This window comes from Acipenser ruthenus, chromosome 7 (genome assembly GCF_902713425.1).
Source record: "Acipenser ruthenus chromosome 7, fAciRut3.2 maternal haplotype, whole genome shotgun sequence".
NCBI lineage: Eukaryota > Metazoa > Chordata > Actinopteri > Acipenseriformes > Acipenseridae > Acipenser > Acipenser ruthenus.
In genome coordinates, this window is record NC_081195.1 from 55,711,153 (window position 1) to 55,723,881 (window position 12,729).

The 12,729-nt window shown below is 39.0% G+C and overlaps 1 protein-coding gene across 1 annotated transcript in view; it reads left to right on the forward strand.

Annotated features, from left to right (window-relative positions):
• LOC117414697 (suppressor of tumorigenicity 7 protein homolog) overlaps nucleotides 1-12,729 on the forward strand; it is a 28,166-nt gene that overhangs the window by 1,461 nt on the left and 13,976 nt on the right. Inside the window, exons 2-3 of the mRNA XM_034024463.3 lie at nucleotides 3,519-3,554; nucleotides 12,195-12,277. Coding sequence (XP_033880354.2) covers nucleotides 3,519-3,554; nucleotides 12,195-12,277 — 119 coding nt within the window. The remainder of the gene's footprint in view (nucleotides 1-3,518; nucleotides 3,555-12,194; nucleotides 12,278-12,729) is intronic.

The window sequence follows — 12,729 nt, forward strand, 5'->3', positions numbered from 1 at the left end:
TGTGTGTGTATGGTAAGCATACTGGAGAGAGTTAGTTATCTCAGTATGACATGGATACAGATATTGTAGTTTGAAAAGCCGTGGATGTAGTTCCCTCTCGGGATGCACGGAATCTGGATAGGTCAAAACTTTGAGAGCGCAATCCTGGTTAAACCTGCTGAATGACGGAAGAACACAAGCAAGCCACAGTATTGCACTTGGTGCCATGAAGGTGTAACTCTTTTGGAAAGAAAGATCAGAAACTGGAATTGAAGGGTTGTGAGTTAAAAGTGAATTGTTTATTTGCTGGAGGAAATTGTGGCTGACCCGTCAAAGGCAGTTAAATGGCTAACCAAGAAAAGGTGGCATTAGCTTGCTCTGGGTGATACATTTTTGCAGAAAACCACATTATAGTTCACCCCGTTTTTTTTTTATTTTTTATAAACAGACACCTCATTATTTACGTCTCCCAACATGTCTGTCTAGCAAGGGAGTACAATATAAATAAAGAACTGTGTAGTGTGCAATAAAACAGTTTAACTGTTTTTCTTTCCTTGCTAAAATCTGAAATGTGCAGTTTTGCAAGAAACTTATGTTCCAACAAACAAGTAGGCCCTAAAAGACTGAAAACCAAACCTATATTACCCGAAGGTAATAATGTCATGATAACTTTTTGAGGCTTACATTAGTCTGGTATTTGTGTGCAGGTTTATTGGGCGAGAGGAAAACTGCTGAAAACAGCAGCGTACAATATTGTCATCCCTTTATACTTCCTCTGTGGAAATGTTTCTCCATACACAATACTATCAAAACTTGCTGGCTACTGCAGACTGAAACAATTTACAGCTCTCATGACCGAGGAATGCATTGGAACACAGTTTCTCCAATAATTTCGAATGTGTTTTCTTTTTTTTTTTTTTTTTTGTAAGCCTGCTTGGTAAGTCTTATTTTAAAGGACATTAAAAGAATAGCATGTTGTATTTGTAGGAATTTTTACCCTTTACTGTCCTGTGTAGGTTCCCATCCCTATTTAATGCCTAATGGTTAAGGGCCATGGTTTTATGTTTACAACATGGAAATATTTATATGCAAACCATTTCTGTTTACAGTACAATACTTTTTGACATGCAGTTCACTTCAGCTGTTCAGCCTTATTAGTCTGACCTTGTCTTGGCTTCTGACTGTTGCAGACTTCTGGTAAAGCAGCGTGGTGTGCATGTTTAATTGGTGAAGGGTATTCTCCCTTTCCAGCTCTCTCACTCCTGAAGGGAGTATCTATCAAAGAGGATGATGACCCCCTGGGCCTCAAGCACAATCTGGAACTGTGCCACGTCCTCAGTATATGTTTAGCTCCCCTTGCCAGGACTTGAACTCGTGGCCCTGCAGTGCAGAGAGTGAAAGAACTGAGCCTCAACACTTTTTGTGTTGAGCGGCTAAACCTGCTTGCATTAGCGTCCTTCTTTCAAAACTTTTTTACAGGGTGACTCAGAAGTTGCACACAGTAATGCCCTTAACTGTGGCTAACCAAAAAAAAAAAGCAAAAATGATTCCAGGCATCCTGTAAAATGTGTGTGATCAAAAAACAGAACATCGTTTTAACTTATCAGTCTCTTCCAGTTTCTTCATTAAGCAGTTTTTTTCCGTTCCAGTTTTTTGTCACTGCGCCCTGTGAACAATGTTGAAGACTGACCTGGTTCATTCTAAACTTCACACACACTCAACCTTAGATGTGTTCAGTTGGTAAAACTAAGTGCTTTCATCAGGAGTGCCAATTTAAAAGTGGAAGCGGAAAAGGGATGATGCAATTGCTACAGTATGTGTGAACAGTTACTGCATTTTTTAAATTGCCTGGACTGCTCTGAAGAAGATTAATTACTGCATATTTTTTTGTTTGAGATTTTTGATTATTTTAATGCAAATGATACAGCAACGGTCTGTTAGCTTGATAATACTGCTTTGCATAGATTGGGGGTGGTCACCTGTACAGTACCTCCATTGTCAGTAGTGACTTTCTCAAGGGGTTAATTAGACCTTTTTGGTCATTTTCAGCTTAAACAGTTCAAAACAACTATAAAAGTTAACTTGAAATCTGCAACTTTTTAGGAGCTGAGAACAATCAAAATGGTCTAATGCATGGGTTAGCATTTTTTTAATGTCTTTTAGTAATGACTGCATAATTTGAGATTCTGTACTCAGCAATCAGTGGCAGTACTGTATTACATGCGGATAGCTCAAACTTAAAAACAATTTTAAACTGCCCACCGTGGCTATATTAGCACCCGTCTTCCCGGAGGAAGATGAGCTGTGAACTCCCTCCAGCCTCATAAAAGGTTCAATTCTCTTTATGGCAAATAATTAACAGGAGCTGGTTTGCCCTAATGGTATTGTCCAAGCTGTGTTTTACTCTGTAATGTCCTCAATTTTTTTTTGATAACAATTTGAGTGCTTAAGAGACATTAAATTATACAGGACTTTAATAATAATAATAAAAAAACAAACAAAAAAAAAAAAACAAGAGTAAATTACAGGCAGGAGATAAACTTTTTGCAAATATTCTCAACACAGTTGTGAATGGTACCAAAACCAAGCAAATCCATTAATATAGTGTGTGTTTAAAAGATTGATTGCTAAAAGGTAAGTATTAAATGAATATCCACTATGTACAGTAACAATTCTGTTTCTATGCTTAATCTACTAAATGCCCTGGTATTGTAAAGATAATAAGCTAGTTCCATGTCCAGGACAGAAGGAACTAAAAAATGAAAACATGTCAAATGTAATTATTAAAAACTGAACTCCTCAGATTTTCAGTTTGTTATTATTTCTTTCTAGGTGTATCTAGTTATACAATTATACAGTATGTATATTTTAATAACATATGTAATAAGTATACAATTAATTGCTTCCCAATTTAAACAATTTAACAATCCCTTTACATATGTTCTTATGTCTAAGAAAGACTACCACATTTTTGCTGTACAGTTGACCCCACTGTTCTCTGTCCCCTAAATATTGGCCATTTCTTATTTCAATGTTCCTTGCTGCCAGATGTACGGTTCTAGTATTCCCTGAATTGGCTCCTGTGGGGGTTGTGGGCATTTAGCTTTTTGCAACAATAAAATCCCCCTTTTGATTTGCCCGCTCCCATTGAGCCCCTCTGGTTAACAGCGCTCAGTCTATGCAGTGTCTTGACGTCAGTGTTTGCATAGCTCGTGCTATTGTCTTACTCGGGAGCCAGGCTAGTGGATTGCAGTATCTGGTTTCTGCTACCTAGTGCTGCATCACAGAAAGAGGAGCTAATTCATTCAGTCCTCTGTATCCTGGATCTAAAACACGACCCCACCCCCCCCCCCCCCCCCAGGAGTATTTTTTTCAATTGGTTTCAAGCAAAAGCTGTTTGCAGCTTGAAGATTAGGAACAGCGAAAGCATCTGGCAGCCACAGAGCCTGGCTGCATTGTCTGCTTTGATGACTCCCGCTGTGTAGCTGCCTCACCTCCTCCTCCTCCCCCCCCCCCCCCCCCTTTTTTTTTCACAACAGCATCTGGGCCAGCCATGTTCGGCACTGAATCGTCATGTAAGTACTGCTGTCCAGTTTTGTGTGTGTTAAGTAATGCTGTGTTTTTTGTGGTGGTTCTTTTTGCTTCCTTGTGACAAATTGTTCTGCAAGCTCTGGGCTCTATCGTTTTGTACAAAGAGCCAATGATGCTACTGAATGATGCAAAATTGATTGTGCACATCCTGCCCCCACCACCCCCCTCCATCCTTCAGTCTGACAGTCTATCCCAGAGACTGCCTTTGACTAGCTTTGCTCTGCTTTCTGAACACAAGGATGGGAAAGTAGCTTTGAATGGTTTTGTTCGCATGGGCTCTGTATGCATTTGATCTAGAAGATATATTTACAGGTATGTTTTTTTTTTTTTTTTTTTTGTTATTTTGTCTCTGCTGTTTATGTCTGTAGATAAGTAATAATTTGACTTGACATTTTCGGAATAACGGGCCCCGCAGTATGATTGCTGTAATACCAGGATAATATATCATTGCTAAGGCTAATAAATCTCTTCATCAGAAATGAGAGCAGTCCCTACTAAAAAACATCACCAGACAGGAATCAGTACCAAGGATGCAAAGTCACAATCTCTTAATGCTGCTTAATGTCAGTGGATTTCATTCATGGTGTTGTTATGCAAGGTAAATTTGTGGCTTATCTGACAAGAAATGCAAAAATAAAGATGAGTTTGAATTTGATTCCAGAACAGACCATGTAAGGTACTGAAAAATGTATCCTGCATACAAGTAACATTAAATCAGAAGCTATTACTGAATTTGTTTTTTGCTTGCTGTGGCATGGTTTCTGTTGTTACTAATTTAATATTTGAATATAGTAAATCACGAGGCAGTGTGTGTTTTATTTTTTATTTTTTTTAAGATTGAAATTAAATGTATTTATTGTAGATGATATGGTACAGGGCAACATAATTCATTTCTTGAGCCATGAGCTTTTGACCTCCTAATACATTTTTTTTTATGACTATCACAGCTATTGTCATAAAATATATATATATATATATATATATATATATATATATATATATATATATATATATATATGCATAACTGTCATTTTCTTCTTGGGGGCTAGCTTTTTTATTTTTAATACCGTCAAATCTGGGTGATCTTGTTGGTCGGGAACTTCCCTATTGTTTATCTCCTCTCTAATCTATACTAATGCCCATTTCTTCAAAATCTTTACAACACAATTGTTATTGGCTGCTTTGAATTGAATAAAAGAGTGTTACCAGCAAGTGATGGGATTTTATAGGCTGACCATTTTAAATAAGAAACTAAGCTGTCTAATCATGATCCCATATCTGTTTACTTCAGATAACGCACAGTTATCGTCACAAAGAGCTGAAGGCAGTATTTAATACATAGGATTGTAATGTCATGGAAATGTTGATTCCAGTCAGAATTTATATGGTGAAATGTTGATGACGGCTACTAGAATAATGGAGAAAATAACAAAGATTAAGTGATTTATCCAAAAATTAATTATTACCAATGGCCTCTTATTATTAAATTTGGTCGTCTGTTTCTGTAGCCCTTGCACACGTGTGGAAGTCTATTGTTTGAAGCTCCAGGAATACCACAAAAGCATACACTGTAGCCTGACAGCATTGTTGATCTAGTTGAAAATGCCTCATAAAACACACATATTCAGAGAGAAATAATAATAAAAAAAATAGCAATATAAAACTACTGTAGCAAGGAACTGCAGTACTCTAATTAGGTTTTTCCTTCCTGCATGTACTCCCTTTTTACCATTAAAATGTTTATTGTTCTCTGAAAATGTGTCTTGGCTTTGTATGGCAGAGAGTCAAAATAGGGCTCTGTTTCTGGCCTGTTAGGTTCACATACAGTAAAGCTCCTTTTTCGTACTTCACGTCAGTTAAAAAAGGGCAGCTCCTTCATTGTTCTTAATTTTCATGTACTCTTGGTTTAGAAACCCACATGGGTAGGGTGCAATAAATAAACAAGGAAGCAGGCTGTAGTTAAATGTAGTTTGCAGATGTACATCTGTCGTTGATGGCAGAATACAGTACATTTGATTCCCTTCAAATGTACTCTTCAGAAGGTGCCCAGGCCTAACCATTAGGGCAGCAATGTGGAGTAGTGGTTAGGGCTCTGGACTCTTGACCGGAGGGTCGTGGGTTCAATCTCAGATGGGGGACACTGCTGCTGTACCCTTGAGGTAGTTTACCTAGATTGCTAAAAACCCAACTGTATAAATGGGTAATTGTATGTAAAAATAATGTGATATCTTGTAACAATTGTAAGTCATCCTGGATAAGGGTGTCTGCTAAGAAATAAATAATAACAATAACCAATACGTCTCCTTTAATGTTTTGCATACAATAGTATGCATGGTATGAATCTACTGTATGACACATAGTTATTGACAGCTAAAGAAGTAAGACGCATACAAAATGGTTTGGAAAGTACAGTAAAATCTGGAGCATTTTATTGTTTAGTTTACAATAGCCAGTTGAGTTATTCATCAATTATGTATTTCTACACAATATGGATCTCTGACTGTTTTTTGAGAGTTTCTTTGTTGCAAATTACATGTACAATATACAGGCCAGAAGACTGTGTCATACTGTAACTTCATGTAAATGTAATACTTTTGAAAGAGACATTGGTATCATAATTATGATATTGTGCAAGGTACCGTGTTATTTGTTTTTTAAACACATCTTTTTAGGGACATGCGTCCTTTGTTTACTGTATACGACAGTTTGATAAAGCCACCAGTGCTTTCCTTGGTGGAGCCTGACATCAACCAGCTGCTCCTGTTGCCTTGGTTACCAGACTGTCAGAGCTGCAATATGGTAACAGTATTAGACTTGCATTGTAACTGTTAGATTCTGGAAATGTAGCAAGGCTGTGAAGAAAAGCCTATGGGGTCTATTTTAATTATCTTGAAACCTACCGCTGTCCTTTTAACGCTATATTAATCCCATGAGGATTTTTTAATGTAATTTTGTGATGCCCTTGCTAGCATTTCACTACTGTAAATGCAATAAATATAGAGAGCAGTTTTTTTTGTGTGTGTGTGTGATAATCAGTCGTAATGTTCTGCAATCAAAATCACCTATTGACCTGTTCCTCATGACACACCTGTGAATTGTGTGGTGATGCACCTATAATATGACCACCTGTGCTCATATTACCCGTCATACCTAAAAAAAAGTTTTAACACCTACTCTTTTAACACCTATGTAATGGAAATCATAAGCAGTCATGCAAGGGACTCTCCCAGTACACAAGAGGTTACAAATTTGTGCCATTTCCATTTCCATCCGTCTGAAAATATTTTTCTAAAAAGTGAAGCTTAAATTAGGCACATGTATGTTGAACAACAAAGCTAATTGAGGTTATGTTTGTCAAACACAATTAATAAAGAACAATAGCATTTTATAGGTTCACAGTAACAGCTGAAGCCCCATAGTTCTGCTCAGTGGTACTACAGTATAGCATTGTACTGTATTATTTCTCTAACATCGCAAACAGTGCTGGGATGTCATACTGTACCTGTGCAGTTTGGGCACATTCATTTTGTAGGACTATTTGCAATTTTTTATTAAAGGTCAGAACTACAGTATATGTGCTTTAAACTACAATAGTTCTTGTAGGTGCTGTCCAATGCATTTTATTAATGTATGCAAAGGTAAGTTAGTTCCTTTGTGTTTTAAGGTAGTTCATTTCAATTTATCCGTTGACAACTTTTTGTCAGATTTTGCACAACTTGCCTTGTTTGTAAATGCTGAAGTGGTTGGTTTTAACCTGAAGGGTATGAATGCTGTCAAGTAAACAGGGGTTTTTGTGTTCTTGTGTTGTCTGGATGTGTGTGTGTACTATAGATCAGGGGTTTTCAACCGGGGGTACGCGTACCCCTGGAGGTACTTCTAAAGCTGGGTCCACACCTGAGCGATCAGTTGCGCAACTTAGTTTCATGCAACCGAGTCACTTATTTGTGGATGTCCCTGCAACCATTTGCGAGCAGTTGCGCAACTTGTTGCTTGAAGTAGAGCCAGGCTTTTCAAGCAACCTTCTGAGCGACTTCTGTAGACATAAGCGATCACGTGGCAATTCGTGAACTCTGATTGGTTCTTCTAATGCTGATTGCACGGTTTGCATATCCTATCATAAAGAAGCGCTAATTTTAAAAATTAAAAAAAAAAAAAAAAAGCTTTTACGTGGCTTTGTTTTTTTCGGCTGGATACCGATGACCCTACGTGGTCTGTGGTGGAGAGAGCAACCCGCCACTTGGGGATCGAGTGGCCGATGACGGAGCTACCACGGCGATCTTTGTTCGAGTCGCCTTCAGCCCAGCCCCATCAGTCCAGGATGCTTCAGGCATTCCCAGACTTTATTAAAGAGGTGCAATCCACCTGGGGGGCTCCGGCCTCTGCCCCTGCGACTTCTCGCAAGGCCTCGGCTTTTAACATGCAAGGGGCAAGTGAAGCCGGGTTGGCGTCATTCCCACCGGTGGACGCTGCGTTTGCTGCGTTGGTGAAGACGCCAACATTATCGGGGCTGACGAAAGATCCTGCATGCCCCAATAAGCAGTGCAGTGCATTTGGTGCATTCATCATGTACTCGTTTCGCAGGAGACGGTTCTAAGGTCTCCATGCGTCCAAATCTGGCCTTTCTACCCAAGGTCATATCCCCGTTTCATATGAACCAACCAGTCGAGTTGATGGCGTTCCATCCTCCTCCTTTTTCTTCCCCAGAGGAAGAGCGGTTACACATGCTCTGCCCTGTGCGGGCATTGAGGTGTTATATTGACCGCACAAGGACTGTGAGGCAAACAGAACAGCTGTTCATATGCCATGGTTCTACGACTTTGGGCCAGCCGTTGTCTAGGCAACGCCTTTCCCATTGGATAGTGGATGCTATTCAGTTAGCATATGATTCTATGGGCCTTCCGCCACCAGGGCAGTTGAAGGCACATTCCACTAGGGGTATGGCAACATCCTGGGCCCTCTTTAGAGGGGTGCCGGTGTCTGACATTTGCACTGCAGCCAGTTGGGTTACACCGCATACTTTTATGAGGTTCTACCGGTTGAATGTACTGGAATCCTCTGCTCCGTCATTTGGAGCATCTGTGTTACACTCTATGACGCCTCAGGGTGCGGACATATAGAGTGGTTGATGAGATGGTGTTGACTATTCCACCTTAGGACAGGTGTCATTGTGAGCATAGACGCTGAGGCGCAGCTCCGCATATGCGTAGATGTACTGCCTACGCAGTTGCGTTATGACGTAAGTCTGTCCTACTGCCGAGAATCCTCCCTCGCGACGGCTTGGGTACACTGTTCCCATACCTTGATGGTTATTTTCGACTTGAAAGGGAACAATAGGTTGCTGATGCAACCCCGGTTCCCTGAAAGAGAAAATAACCATCAAGCCGCGAGGTCGCTCTGGAAGCCTTCACGGCCTGAAGAGCAAAAGAGGAAGAGATTCTCCACGCGCTGCGTGTAGTAAGCTCCAAGGGGGGCGGGCTTACACGGCAGCTTGTGCGGAGGCCTATCGGCAGCTTTGCTATAAAGCTCAGCCAATCGCTACTGCCTGACGGCAATATTCCATACCTTGATGGTTATTTTCTCTTTCAGGGAACCGGGGTTGCATCCGCAACCTATTGTTACTGTATGTGTTCCATAGTAAGCATGGCCCTATCTGCACTCTATAAGGAGTTAGTAGCCAGTTTTGTATGTTGATGATGTCATCCAATGTGGCTGCCGTGTTTTTTATTGTAGCAACTTCCCCTGAACAACCTTTAAAGACAACCACACTAGGATCATGTGTACCAACTTTTGGTTCAATCGGACTAGCGGTTTCAGAGACAAGTTTTTTTAAGCCAGTTTTGTATGTTGATGATGTCATCCAACGTGGCTGCCACGTTTGTTATTGTAACAACTTTCCTTTAACACCCTTTAAAGACAACCACACTGTGATCATATGTGCCATTAGGTTTATTTCAATTGGACTAGCAGTTTGGGAGAAGAAGATCTTTGTAGTTTGCGATTTATGAACCATGTGATTTTGACGTCATGCAGTGTGGCCGCCATACCACACAACCTATCAGCTTCTTACGAACACCAGTTAATCTTGGACTATCCCTCAACAACAATACCAACTTTTAGCACTCTACAGTAAGTGGTTTTGGAAAGGTGAATTTAGGCAAAATGTGTTTTTTTTTTTTCAATCCAATATGGCAGCCAAACCATGTGACTTACGACATATGTTCATTAGCATTTTCCATCTTCCCATAAGCATCTACCAACCTACTAAATCTGTGGGTTTGGCGGAAACAAAAAAAACCTCCCGACAGAAGGGGTACAGTTTCAAAAAAAGGTTGAAAACCCCTGCTGTAGATCATAAGACATGCCAAACAATGGTTGAGTTGAGCATATTGAATCAGCTGCCCCATTTCTCATAGATATGCAGGCACACAAAACCAATAGAAACTGAGAATCTATTTCATGCAACAGTATGTTAAGACTAATACTGGCATGGTGCGGGTTTTGCAGCTTAAATCCTGTGATGTGCCCAAAATCGCAAGAAGCAACTCAATAGAAAATCGAGTATATAACTGTGTAGAGAGAGAGGCTATTGCATTTGATACATTTACTGTACTGTCAGGTTACTCTGCATTGTTGAAGATCTTTGGTTTTAAAGCCAAGCGATGACTTATCATGACATTAATTCTATAGACTTGTACTGTAGTTTACAGTAAGTTTCAATGTTTTATTAATTAACCTTTGGGACTAGTATCTATTTTTCTTTAGTGCTTGAGAAATTTGAAAGAGCAAAAGGATAACTATTATAGATGTCCCTCTTGTGAATTATGCACAGAACTCCTGAAACCATATTTTGGTTTAATGCTGACCTGAACTAGTTCAATCCCCATTTAATTCAGACCAACACATATAGACAGATTTGAATGTTGAAATGTTGGAATAGATGGATGGCTTGCATTTTTCCACTTCCCGCTGTTGACCAGTCCTGCTCTACACACATAGTACAGTATTTATGGAAACGTACCCGTGCTTCAAATTCCAGGAAATAAACAGGGAAGTAAAAAGCAAACCTACTGTTCACAGCAACATCACATGCATTTACTATGTGGCGGATGCAAGCCATGTTTCCTTTGTAAGCCGTTTGTGGGGAATTGATTTTTGAGGGGATCAAGCATGCTCAAATGGGTTTAGCTCATGGCATCATATGATTAATCTTGATAATGCCTTTGGCCAAGGCACCCATTTAACTTTCAACAATTATCAATTAAAAGAAGCTTTATATAGCACAGTTTGTAAATAAAGTATAACTAATGAAATAATGCTATAAGTGGTATGCACTTCCATTTACTAGATGCCCTTCGGTCACAATATTTTTTATTATACTTTATAAAAATTTTTAACAATTTGTGTGAACTCTAAGTTGCCCTGCCAAAAAAAAAAAAAACATATATACATTATAAAATAGGTTTCACATGTGCCTTTTTAAAGAAACGCATGTTATAGCAAACGTGTATTTTCATTAAAATGAAACTACATCTGGTACTATACTCGGTTCAAAACAAGGCCTCAGTCTGCTTGCCTTACTTTCAGGTAGTCTATGACTTTCACGTCCTGTGCATTCCCTCAGCAGTGACTTCTGGTTCAAAGCATGATACTGGCTTCAAAGCATGCCAGTCAAGCAGTGAAGCGCTTATTGGTTAATGGCAAGAAAGACGAGCATCTGCAGCCAGACACTTGAACTCAGTGTTATGTTAAATGTAAGGGATTATCAATGGGATTTGTTTTTCACAGCAACATTGTGATTCTCTTGTCGCTTGCTTTAATAGGAGCTTGACAACAAGCTCTCCTGACAGTCACAGCCTGTTCATGCACGAAGGGGGCAATTGAGATTGGAAACCCATACAGTTTTCACATGCAATTTACATTCAAATTCAGATATTCTACGGTGAGATTTTCTTTGAAGCCAAGATGTCGGTTTTAATTGTACCATTATCATATGATCATTTTAATGTACCTTGCATATTATGGTTTAACAGTAGAATGTTGCTCTAATGGAATATTGCTCAAGGGTTACAGGACTCCCTAAAAGTTCTGACCCAAGTGTACAGCATGTTTATATAAGTAAATGCATTAAACAGGTATTCACATGGGCAATTCCATCTCGGTTCCTCTTTTTGTTTTTGCTGTGGAGCGATGGAGGAACCTTTCATTGACTCATCAGCTGTTAATGGATAAGTGACAGATTTTCAGCAAAAACAAGGGGGTGTTAACAATCATAGTTGTATAACAATGACATTAAAATCACACCACAAATTGGTAGTTTTAAAATGGCTTAGTAGTATATCCTGAATATGTAAATTAAAGAAGTACTCAATTTATTTATTCAGTCATTCATTAAAGTAGCTTCAGCCCAACTTGACCGAGCTAATAATCTTCTAATTACTCATCAAAATGGAAGGAATCTTGGTATATACTACGTATAATTTACCACCAAGGTTGGGGCTTGAGGTTCTCACAATCGAGTTTACAAATGTTGCATGGACTGTTATTTGTAAATCATACACGTGTTCAAAGCCATACATATTTTTTATGTCTTATTGGATAGCTTTCCCCTCTTTTTTCTATTTCAGTGAGCATGTTTCTGAACACGTTGACCCCCAAGTTCTACGTTGCCCTGACCGGGACCTCGTCTTTAATATCAGGGCTTATATTGGTAAGTCAGTTTTGTTTAGTTGAATTACACTCTGTGCTCACAACCTTCTGAAGTTCATGTGAGGAGGTGGAGGTGCTAAATCTGCAACATTCGTTTTAGTGCATTGGTTTGCCAGGTTTCAAAGTATTTTACTGAACGTCAGAGTCCAATTAAGAAAAAAAAAAGAAAAACCTTAGAATTGCCAATGTTTTATTGCTTAATAGTTTGAGAATGCAAACATTTTTTTGCACCATACATAAAGAAATATGTTACCATCATGTTCTCACTGTTTTGTTAATTATAATCCAAGAAGTTTCTGCTCCTCTTATTTTCAAATTCTGAATTATTTAGTTCATGACAAAAAACAGTGATGTTTACAAGTGAAGGAAAAGAGAATATTAAGGCATACACTGGTAGAGACAACACAGAATCCGATGAATTGGTAAATGAGAATCCTGTATTGAATAAAGCTT